Below are 12,461 nucleotides of genomic sequence, written 5' to 3' on the forward strand. Positions count from 1 at the left end.
AAAACCTGTGCTGATGGGCTAAATTAGATAAACATAATAACATCCTTATCTCAAGGATATGCAACACAGTATATTATAATACAGCTGGATTCTGATTCTACACAAAAATGCACTGATTTGAAGCCCAGTCTTCAACTCTGGTTTCATTAATAAAGGTAGGTAAAGTGAACATCATTGGGCAGGGAGCACAAAGGGTACTGTGGAAGCAGGATTTACTGCATTATGCCTTCCTTCCTGAGAATTACTAAAGGCCCCCCAACAGACATACCTAGGTTTGGGAAGGCTCTGTGGGTTAGGAAAAGCCGCTCTTTAAGTAGTGGGAGTGGATGGGCCATTACACAAAGTAAAACTATTTCCCCATGCTTAGTCACCTCCCCCCCACCCACCCACTACAGTTCCTTACATCTTCTTGTCAATTGCTGGAAATGGGCCTTTTTCATTACGACTACAAACAGTTCTTTTTCTCTCCTGCTGATAATAGCTCATCCTAACTGATCACTCTCCTTACAGTGTGTGTGGTAACACCCATTGTTTCATGTTCTCTGTGTATATATCTATCTTTCTACTGTATTTTCCACTACATGCATCTGATGAAGTGGGCTGTAGTGCACGAAAGCTTATGCTCAAATAAATTTGTTAGTCTCTAAGGTGCCGCAAGTACTCCTGTTCTTTAAGCAGTGTTGGCCTCCAGTTAATGCTTCCTCTCTCTTTTAGAGGAGGGCTCAATTGTTCCCTCCCACAGGCTGGGGAACAACTGTAGGGGAAATGGCAGAGGAGAGGGCCTATGACAGAAGGGCTCAGCACCCCACATTGCTATGGGAAGGTGACCCCTAAAGAAGGAGTGTATCCATAGGGAAGACACTGGATCTGTAGATATGGAGCCCAGGCCTGTTGAGTAGTATATTTATTAGCTGGACACACATGTATAAATTTGCTGTGAAGAATAACAAGTTAATCTGATTTTGCTAAGTGCAGCCTCCATCCTACAAACACCTACTACCTGGCAGTTCTTCCTACTCTGAGTAATTCCAATAAGTGATTTTTAGTGGGATTTTTTAAATGTAAAGAACATGTCACGTACCATAGTATTATACAGAAACATGATGAGTAATAAGAACAATGCATCTGCTAGTGTTATCTGAAGATATTTTTCAAAGAACGTGAAAAAGGACTTTGTCTGCTATAAGGATCGGCTCCAATTTATATTCACATTTAAGTGTATCTCCGAATACTCAATGTAGACTGAGTAGATTAAAATGTCTATTGGTTAGGGAAGGAAACCTGCATGTCAAGATTCAGCCCCATGTTAGTTACAAGAATTGAGTTTTGTTTCATATACTTTCCCTTGCATTTAATACAAATCACACCGGACACTATAGAACAAGAGTTGTTCTTTGCATGTTATGTAATTAATCTTTCAAATGGTTTTAGATAAAAGGTATTGAAATGACTGAAGTGTGTTCAACTGGACAGAGCACGGGACTGGGACATAACTGCTGGGCGCAGGCATATGCTTGCTATATCATCTTGAGCAAGTCTTTAATCTATCCTGTCTCTATTACCCCCATTTTACAGGTGGAGAACTCTGTCCTAGCTTGCAGGGATGTTGTGAAAGTAAAATCCATTAACAATTGTGAGGTGCTCAGACAACATGGTAATAAAGGCCATATAAACACCTACCCTAACCTGTGAGACTAGCTTTCTGCAAAATTTAATTGTTTTAAATTAAGTCTTAATTTGCTAGCAGCTCACATACAAACCCAACCATTTGAACTCAAACCTGTGTTTTGGCTTTACTATAAATGATAAGCCATGTAACTGATCTGTGTAATTTTTAATGGAGAAAAAACTTCATTTGAACAGACAAGATGTAATCTGAAACACCAACTACAGAATTTCAAAGTTAAGTAAAAAGACACAGCTGTGATTTATTTGAAGTGATTTGGAAAACTTCTCCTTGGTATACTGAGTACTACTAGAATTTCTTTATGAAATCTATACTTATGTCTCATTTACTTTAGATCATTATTTGACTTAGTGCAGCTGTGCTTACCTGATAGGCACGAGGGAGAATACAGCAAATAATTTTTTTCCAAATCCTTTTCAGTCTCCTGTCTGAATGCTCTATCTGCTCACGTTAGGCACAGAGTACTATTTTTATCAATCTTCTAAAAAACAGGCAACTGTAAGAGCCATTTCATTTTTTGTTCTGTTAAAGAGCACAATTAGCTTTTCAATCTCTAGATAGTATAGGTGCTTTGCTTAATACATTTTTTGTATGTAATTCAGGTATCTGTTAAAGGTAACAAAGAGTATTCATATCAATAGAGAGAAAAGAACATAAGAATGCACCTTCAATGTTTTACTCCCCAGACTAAGGATTTAATTTCAGTTTACCTAAATTTAACAATCTCAATGTAATACTTAGCATTAGCTTATTGTTTCAATAAGACTCTGGACAGAGAATTGCATTCCAGAAAATCTAATATATGATAAAATACTATATTATACACACAAAAATAAACCTTTTCCCTATAGCCTTTAAAACTTCCAGCAGTTCAGCAAGAGGCCTTGCTGCTCAAGTCCGTGAGGTTAAATTTTAGATAGTACAGTTTCAGATCTTTTTCTTTCAACTCTGTCATTCACAAGCTGTCCTACAACATTTGATTTACTTGCAGGTATCTCGCTCCCCTGCCTCTCCTCTCACAGAAAGCGACACAGCATTTGCTATTTGTTACTCTCCATTATGTTTGAAGAGAGTTTAAATTGTTTCACTTTTATTCTTAAATGTCTTTGGGTGTTTTTTGCTTTAAGAATATATTCATCCTATGAGAACCGTGCCTGGCATTGCCCTTTGTATCATTTAAACCATGCATCTGTCTTGAATGGAGTGAGTGGAAGAGTGGACAAAGTGGCCACACAGGAAGGTTTCCACATCCCTTCCCTGTGGGTTGCTGGAGGGGTTCTGTTCTGGCATTATACAGGCTGGCAGAGAGAGAGCTGTTGCAGTGAACTCATTGGAGGACACTACAGATCCATAGTTAAATAGATCCAGCGGCCCAGAACTCCTGGAGGGGAGAATTTTGTTATGCTCTGTCAGAGCTTGAATAGTGGCTATGAAGGGACTGCATGGACTCCATCTCCCCTATCACTGCGCAAAGCACTATTCTATACCCATACAGCAGAAATCTCAGTATCACTCCCAAATATTGGTATTCTACTTAGATAACGTATTACAGTTAAATTCAGAACCAAGTCAGAACATAAATCTAGTTTAACAAGGCACAAACTTAAAGTCAGCCATGGTGGTCTGAATTCCCCCCAAGCCATTTCCTACCAAACATTTATTTGAAATACCGAGATCAAAATGAGGACCTGATACTCAGAAGTGCAGACCCTCTACCACCATTGACTACCACTGGAATTGCAAGATCCCTGTACCTCTCAAAATAAAGCCTTGAAATCAGCAAGACTGATAGATATCAGTTCTTAAATCTCTATACTATCTGTACATAAATATGGTAAGAAATAAACCAAAAGCATGCACCAAGGTTAAGATTTAATCTCCAAAATGTTCTCAGTATCAGAGGTGAGAAATACTCACTTACCTACTTTTCTAAAAAACAAAATGTAATGAAAACACATCAAGAAACAAACTGTACAATTTCTGAACTGCACTGTTTATTTTGCTGCTTGAAACCTAAGTGACAGTATGCCACTATAATTACGGGGTTTCCTCTAAACCTTTACTACGCTGCAGGTACAGAAATATACGGACACATTTTTGGAGAATTGACATTTTGAAAAATGCAGCAAACATTTCAATTTATACATGAGAAAAGGAAGTGTTCAAAAGGGTATGCATTTCAAGTTATTGCAGGTTATTTCTGTGAGAGAATTTCTGCAGGTAAAACATGTTTAAATTTAACCAACAGTAACGTGTCAGTGTATTTAAAATCATGACAAAAAAAATCTTCTCTCTGGTCATTAGTTGCCCTTGACAAATTATTATCATGTTGTATGTTTAGGGCGAGATGTCAATACAGCATAAATCCCATGGCATTTTGGTTTTCTTCTGGAGATTAAAGCTGTTTTTCTTGGGATAAATGCAGCAGCAAAACACAAACCAGCTGATCAAAAAAGCACTTCTGCCATAACTCCAATAATTTCAGGGCACATCAACCGACAGTAGTTTTGCCATTCCCAGTTCTTTTAAGGTTTACATCACTGCACTGTTGCCTTAAGTACGTTTTGTAAAAGCTTATTTTCTGTTAAGCCAGCTTGCTGACTACAGCCTGGTTGAGAGAATTTAGTTGGTTGGTCCATTTATCTAATGCAGTATATCGTGCACCACCCCTCTTCTGATGATCCAGTTCAAGGAGCTGGTTGACTTGATCAATTCGGCCATGAATAGTGCTAGAAAGATACAAAAAACTCTGATTTATTTGAGAGCTTGACTGGCCTCGGAATTTAACATCTGCACAATGTATTGCCCAGTGAGAAATTATTATGGTAAGAGGTTAAACTGCAGACCCACTTCCCCTGCCAAACACTTACAGACAGAGATACTAAGACTAATGTGCATGCAGTGCACTTGGCTCAGAGGTGCTTGTAGGAATTTCAGGTCACCTGATATAAACAGCACTTTAGAGAACACCTGATCTTTGTTTTACAATGAATTCACTGCCTCCAATAAGGTTTCTCAAACACAGGAATTAAAGATAAAGATTTTTTTAAAAATTCAGAAAACGGAAACATTTGTTCTCTTTTTAACAGAGAAACTTATAATGCAGCAAACTAAAAAAAAAAATCAATACAAAAAAATTCTCCAGTTGTTTTATAAACTATGGCTGAGACATGCAAATTAGCTACGAGGTTTAGACACCATTCCTTTATAATTAATCTCAGCCTTCACATATTTATAGATCTAAATACCAGTTAGTAATATATAACTTACATAATTTTGCATAGTGATTCAATTATATGCTATTATAAAATGCAAAAGTAATGTAAAATCATACTATTCTAACTACTTAAAATTCTTCTGAATTCACATCTTCTAATATGACTCATGTTACTAACCCAGATAGCTACAAAGAACTTAGCTTACACATTATCTTATATAATTGTAGAATCAAATGGCATTTTCAGGGGAAACACACAGACACAAACACACTATTTGCTGTTTTTTTCTACACTACACTTTTAAGTTATTCATTAATCAGAAATAAGAGGAAAGTACATACTTATCCAATATGCACTGCACAAGCAAGCTCTCCACGTCAGCTACATCTATGTTTAATTCCTAAGACAGAAAACTCTTGTTATGTTGCCATCGTACTATTTTGCAACCAACATATAATCTTTTTTATTTTAATTTTCACATGTAAGTACTGAGCTCAGTTTCTTAATGTCAGACTATAATACCAAGTCAATAATAATCAGAGAGAATAGGAAAAGAACCACCAAGATATACACTGTCAACAGGAAAAAGATCAGCAGCATCTCAGAAGAGCATAAGATGTCACCCCTAAATTTCAGTGAGCAGCTCCCATGGAGAACTCTTTCATTGATTGCAGTCATAAAGGAACAGATCAGATTACAGGAGGTCTAATACAGTTGTGGCCAAATGTACTCACCCTCCGTGCCTCATGGGGCAATCTTCAGAAGTTTGAGAGCAGGGGCGCACCTGCCGGGGCTCAGGGCTTCATCACCACTCCTGCTGAAGCCCCAAGCCTCGGCAGGCACATCCTACGGGGCTGAAACCCTGAGACCCTCCAATGGGCAGAAGCTGAGACAACACTTGGGGGGACTCATGTGCCCCCCCCCCCCCGATTTTTGCTAGGGTTTGCCATCCCTGCTCTGTCAGATGGTGCCATGGGCCCCCTTGCTGCGCGGCAGCTGCTGGAGTTGACAAGCTGGGAGCTGCTAATACCTGGGAGCTGCAGTGTGGGGCCACTGAGGGTAGGGGAAGAGGGGCATGCCTGAGGAGGCATGACTCAAGTGTTGAGGGGGAAATGAACCTTTAAACTGTATCCCCCCATTTTCAGCTGGCACCCATCATCTCTGGGAGAAGCCCCTAGCCCCACCACACCACTGCAGGGTAGAAGCTCTGAGCTACACCCCCTCCCGGCCCCAGCCTGATAGGCAGAAAATGCAGGAATGGGGGGGGGGGGGGCCTCTGCAAGCCACATTTTAACTGTAAAAGAGCTGCATACAGCTTGTGAACTACAGTTTGGCCAGCCCTGGTCTAACAGTTGGAATGGAATGGGCATGCATTCATAGGCGCTAACTCCGGGGGTGCTCCGGGGCTGGAACACCCACAGAAAAAAAAAATAGTGGGTGTAGCTGTTTGGAGGTGCCGCCAAACAGCGGACTAGCAGCTAGGGGAGAGGCTTGGGGAGGGCAGAGAGCAGCAAGCAGGCAGGGATCTAGGGGAGGGTGGAGAGCAGGGGCGGGACCTGGAGAAGGGGCTGAGTGGGAGCAGAGCCTGGAAAAGGAGGCAGAGCAGGGGTGGTAAGGGGCAGGATGAGGGCAGGGCCTTGGGGGAGGGGTGGAATGGGGGCAGGAACTCAGGGCAGAGTGGTGGTGGAGCACCCCGGAGAAAAGAAAAACTCAGCGCCTCTGCATGTGTTCATAGCAGTGCTTCAGAAGGCCAAATATGTAAGAAGTAGCGAAGCTCCTGGCCTATCTTGTGCTGCAAATTTGATGAATTCTGTGCAAATGTAGGGTGACCAGATGTCCCAATTTTACAGGGACAGTCCCGATATTTGATGCATTTTCTTATATAGAAGCCTATTATTCCCCACCACCGTCCCGATTTTTCACACTTGCTGTCTGGTCACCCTAGCGCAAATGGAATCTTTAAAAAAAATAAAGTTAAATAATTACTTACAGTAACCTGTGTAAAGACAATTTTATCAACCTTAGATTTTGTGCTTATATTATAAAACCTATGCTTAACTCTTCCTTGGTACCTCTCACATTTTAGCATGCCATCAATTTAATCAAACATTAACTAAGGTCATAAAGGTACATTTCCCTCTCACAATCGATGGAAATTCACTTCAATTTTATTATGTAGGAGGTCAGGCTAGATAATCATAATAGTCCCTTCTGGCTTTTTAATTTATGAAATTGTTATTCCACCTTTTGTCAGACTTACAACTCTGACATCACTGACTTTTAATGATATCTGCTACACAAGAAGGGTTTAAAACAGCTGAAATTTCATCAGAATTTGTGCATGCTAGTTTGTATTTATTATAGTTGCCCAAGAGGAATTCTGCACTTTCAAGTATTTTTTTACACTTCCCTCTAAGCAAGTGTGTCTCTATGCTGCAAAATTGGCAGCTAAACATCTTAAACATTTACCATAGCATTAATAAGAATTATTCAGATTACATGTAAATGTACAGTTCCACACTGCAAAACCGTCAGCATTCTATTCACTGCATTTTGGGGGCCATGTTATATTTTCAGATGTTCCATTTAGGGAAGTGCTGTATTTGTTTGACAGCTATGCTGATTCATAATTGTCGTTAATTTAAGCAAATACAAATCTCCTCTGATAAGTACCTTAGAAATAAAAGGAATATGTATTCTTGTATAAGGCTTAATTAATTTTATAAGCACTTGTGTTCTGATGTTTCGCAAAAGCTCTGTAAGACAAGAAAAACAAATAAGTAACAATTGAAAGAACAATGGTTACATATTCAAATGAGCAAGTGTGTAATATAGTTCCATATTTATATCTAGTAGTTCTTTTCCATCTCTTGACTGCTATATTCCTATATGGTAGTAAGTACTCCCACATTATAAAAATAAGCCAACTTTCTTCACTGGTTGTTTCACAATATGTAGCTCAGCCTGGGTATTAGCAGGAATACTGGATAATGTTGAAATTTGTATAAGCTTGAAAATACAGTTTTCAAAATAGTTTGTAACTATTTAAAAATTATTCTAAAAAAATTGGATAAATGGTACACAATATTGCACAGTATCTTTACCATCTCAGCTTACTACAGAAATACCTGTCTTCCACCAAAATGTGAAAAGTTTAAGCCCTAACCCTGCAAATATGCATATGCTTGATTTTAAACACAGGAGTAACCCCACTGAAGTCTGTTTGCGGAATCAGAGTTTAATTGCCTAACAAGACAAGGAGTTGAGGCAGAGTGGCAACGTAAAGAGTCTGTGTAGCAAAGAATGTTTTTCACTTTCTTATTAGATAAAATGCAAGTTTAATAAATTAAAAATATGCATGCATGAGCTGTTAATAAAAATATATGAAAGTTCACAAAAGAAGTTTGCTATTCACTAATATTTTTTAAGCCTGTTCTATTTTCCTTCACTCGGCCAGCTGACTCTCTTACTGCTGTTTGTATGCTTATCAAGTCTCTCACATGCAAATCCAAACTTAACACTATATAGGAATATACTACAATACTTTTAATTTTAATTAGTGACAATTAACGGCATAATGGACCAGATCCTCCAATGCAGCATAGTCACATTTCACTGCACTATTAACCACATTTGGCTAAAAAGCCATATTAATTGGTCCAGGAAGGATCACCTCCACCTAAGGATGATCCTTCAGTGATAAAGAGCTGATAGAAGTTGGAACCCCACACACTCTCCCTGCTTCTGGTATAGTAATGAAAATGGAGCATGGCTTAAGAAAAAGGGGGGATGGCTGATGTGTCCCTATACTATGCCCTCAAACTACAACGCAGGGGAAAGGATGGATGACCATTACAGAGCACCACTAGGGAGCACAAAGATCGAGTTTTAAGACACCATCACATTCTGTATAGTTTGGCTGCATCATAGGATCTGACCCAATAACCTCCATGCAATTATATATCTTTTACAAATAACAGTTTTGGTCATATTCAGATTGCCCTCATGAGCTGTTAAGCACACATGCTTTTCCTCAATATAGGCCGCATCCAAAGCTGACTGAAGTCAGCTGTAATTTTTCCATTACTTCAAACAGATGAGGCTCTAGGTTTGCTGCTGTTTTTATTCATAAATCTGGTTGCAAGTGTGCTCCTTTTACCAAAAGCAACTATTATTTTGGTAATTTTCACAGTTATATAGCAAAGTATCTCATTAACTCTGACTTCCAAGGATAGAGTGTTTAAACACTAACTGTATTGTTCACAGCAATAACATCTTATAAGGAACATTTTTTATTATTCTCCCAAAGCAGAAGAAATATATCTTAACAAGCAAGAGAAAAAACAGAATTAGAACTGGGACAGGCTGACAATATCCTGAATGATGTTCATTGAATGAAGCTAAACTCTGAATTAAGTTTAACATCTTTGGGGTCCACTGTATTAAAAATGCAATTGTTTGTGTTCCTGTGGCACTGAGTGTATCTATCTTCTATAGGAGACTGATTAATGCAACCTCTGGATGGCATTAGAACTTCAAAGGACTTTTTGGACCAATAACTGTGAAGTGAATGCAAATGATTCACTTTGAATCCTTTTTCAAGATACCCTCAAGGCAGGAAAGCCCATGGTCAACATGCTCCTAGAAACTCCAGGTCAAAGACTCTTGAACTGTATAAACAGCGGACTAAACATCTTATAAGTGTGCTTGTTCAGAGTTTAAGCTATAATGAATTGTAACCACAAGCTGAATCCCCTTAGATCGGAGGAGAAGGGGATGAAGGATGATTCCTGCCAGAATCCATGTTAGAGTAACTTCTGGTAAGCTTAATAGCACGGGTGTAGATTCGTTATTGTTTTTAATATGCTTTCTCTGTGTTGTTTTTTATGTTAATAAAAAAATAGGCTTGCACACAAAGAACTGTGTGGTACTGTAGCACTTACACCTGTTAACCATGTGTGAAGAGAAAGCAAGCACATGCCTTTGGGCAACTTGCCTCTGCTGGGAAGAACATAGTGAAGGCAGGAAACCGTGCAGCCTGGAAATACCCTGGTCTGCAGGGAGAGACACATGGGTCTCCATTCAGAAAGGCAAAAACTAGGGAGCTGGAAGCCTGAAGCTGGTGCCCACTCAGGGGAAACATAGGTGCAGTTGCCCGGAACTGTGACGACAACTTCCTGTGACCATACCTTCAATGTGCTCCCTTATGAAGGGATCGTCCATGATGTTGCTGTGATTTGTTTTCAGAATCTTCTCAAATTCAGCGATGTCATTATTCTGATAGGCACTTCAATGAGAGAGGAAAGTGAATTACAGTTTTGTCAAGTAAAATAAGTCTCAGATCTGGATAAGATTTCCAGTTTCCAAATACTAAAAAAGTATATTAGATATTGATAGCAAAGAATTACAGTCACAATCTTTCTGATAATTACAAATTGAGGATGCTTAAGCTAAAAAGGTGTTGAAAACATGCATTTTAACATAACACTGTAGCTCCTTCATTTCTTCTACTACATATTTTGTTAGTGTTCACAGAAGTTTAATATGAATGTTCTGCCCTTTTGCATCTATAAATTGGTCCTGAATGTTTTGTATTTTAAAAAAGTTATCCTATTAAAAACACTAAAAATATAGTCACTCAAAATTACTCAATTGTTTTGTTATGTTATGGATGTGTCCTGATGCACCTTATTGGAACTTCATGTGTTTAAGTGCCAAGAGGCATCAGCAATGTATTGTCCAGTATATGCATTCAATTGCTGTTAACTGTGTTTGTGAATGTGTGTGTTTTAGTAATGACTTTCTCCTTCAGAGTGTGGATATTCTTTCTGACCGAAGTCTACAGCAAAGTCATCTTTGTGCTTATACACATCAAGCTCTATGACAAAATAATTATGATGCTATAACCTCGGCATTAAGACTTCATTGTGGATCAACTCTGAGGAGACGATAAACAACACAGAAGCAAATGTTTGTAGTAGTTGATAACCCTGTTATGAAACATCTCATAATTAAATGGCATTTAAATTATGTATAAAATTTCAAAGGGTACCCCACAAGCAAAAGTTGTTTTACCATGTACAAAATGTGTAAGTTCCCCAGAAAATCTAAATGCAAATTTAGTTTCTAATTGTAGCAGAAATTAAGAATAGCATTGTAACTTTAACAAAATTGATGTTATCTGCTGCAGCTTTGTAATTTGTGCTATATTTTTTACTTGCTTTCATATTTTTGAGAGATGAATATACTCAGACGTAAAGATAAAGAATATAAAATTAGGTAGTATGACTGAAAGCAGGTTTGCTAAAGCCCTTGGGAGTTCCTTCTGTCTCAAATTTACATGAAAGCATGAAGCTAAAGTAGAAAGGAGGTATATGGAATTGAAATTCTCTGAAGTAATCCCTCCATAGATTGCCAAATCCTTTATTTATCATTAGGTCAATAATGCATATGCCTCTTTGGCTTCAGAAAGAGGGTGTTGTTTCTGAGCAGCTGATAGCAAAGAGTAGTTGTATCTAACAATGTTTCACCCACAGTGTTAACTATATATTTCAATATCTGGACAGAGGAATTCCCCATCTTTTGACTGCAAAAGAGAACTGAACACAGATTGCTTCTTATTTATCAAGAGAGAAGCTGCTTACAGCAGACAGGACCTAGTTGGTTTCACAGCAAAGCATGAACGAACTGCATCAATACAATCTACCTAAGCTAATGGTCTTGACACCCTAGGGCCTAAACACTGCTGACCACATTCTCTGTAAAAAGCCATGTAGCATTCTGGATCTTCATATGGTTAGGGAGACACATGCCCACAGGATTTGAGATTTGAAAGCTCTATTCCAAAAACCCTGCAATAAAACTCCTTTGACACACGTGCCTTGATGTGCGAAAATACAACACATCAATGCCTCCAAATTATCCTACTAATATAACATACAATATCAACCTTCAAGGAAAGTTTAAAGGGCGTGATTTTCAGAAGTCCTGGGCATTCCCAGCTGCCACTGGATTTGCAGGTGGTCAGCAACTCTGAACAATCAGATTCTAAATCAGGGCTCTCAAACTGGGGGTCAGGACCCCTAGCGGGGTTGTGAGGTTAATTCATGGGGGGGTCGCGAGCGGTCAGCCTCCACTCCAAACCTCGCTTTGCCACCAGCATTTATAATGGTGTTAAATATATAAACAAGTGTTTTTAATTTATAAGGGGGTGGGGAGGTTGCACTCAGAGGCTTGCTGTGTGAAAGGGGTCATCAGTACAATAGTCTGAGAACCACTGCTCTAAATGACCAAATTTGAATTTGCATAGTCAGCATTGGCCATCCTGGAAACTCTGAATGCCTTGAAACGCCAATGAGAAATGCAGTTGCAAACATTTTAAAATACCATCTATTCCAGGACTAGTAATATCTTGGCTTCTATTATCATGCAGTATACTGAACTTCTACAAAAAAAAGAGCACTCATGTTAAAAAAAACCCCATGTGAATGTTCTTTTTAATACTATGGTGAACTATAAGAGAGAAGGATCAGCTCATGGAAAGAAAAGAATAAAAT

The 12,461-nt window shown here is 38.7% G+C and overlaps 1 protein-coding gene across 2 annotated transcripts in view; it reads right to left on the reverse strand.

The window, feature by feature from the left end:
- Positions 1-3,542: 3,542 nt before the first annotated feature.
- Positions 3,543-12,461, reverse strand: part of COPS2 (COP9 signalosome subunit 2) — a 40,792-nt gene continuing 31,873 nt past the window's right edge. For both annotated transcript variants that reach the window (XM_032763014.2, XM_032763007.2), the window contains exons 10-13: positions 10,095-10,192; positions 7,579-7,661; positions 5,247-5,305; positions 3,543-4,416 (exon numbers count right to left, since the gene is read on the reverse strand). In XM_032763014.2, coding sequence (XP_032618905.1) covers positions 4,272-4,416; positions 5,247-5,305; positions 7,579-7,661; positions 10,095-10,192 — 385 coding nt within the window. In that variant the 3' untranslated portion in view covers positions 3,543-4,271. The remainder of the gene's footprint in view (positions 4,417-5,246; positions 5,306-7,578; positions 7,662-10,094; positions 10,193-12,461) is intronic.

This window comes from Chelonoidis abingdonii, chromosome 9 (genome assembly GCF_003597395.2).
Source record: "Chelonoidis abingdonii isolate Lonesome George chromosome 9, CheloAbing_2.0, whole genome shotgun sequence".
In the NCBI taxonomy this organism is placed as follows: domain Eukaryota; kingdom Metazoa; phylum Chordata; order Testudines; family Testudinidae; genus Chelonoidis; species Chelonoidis abingdonii.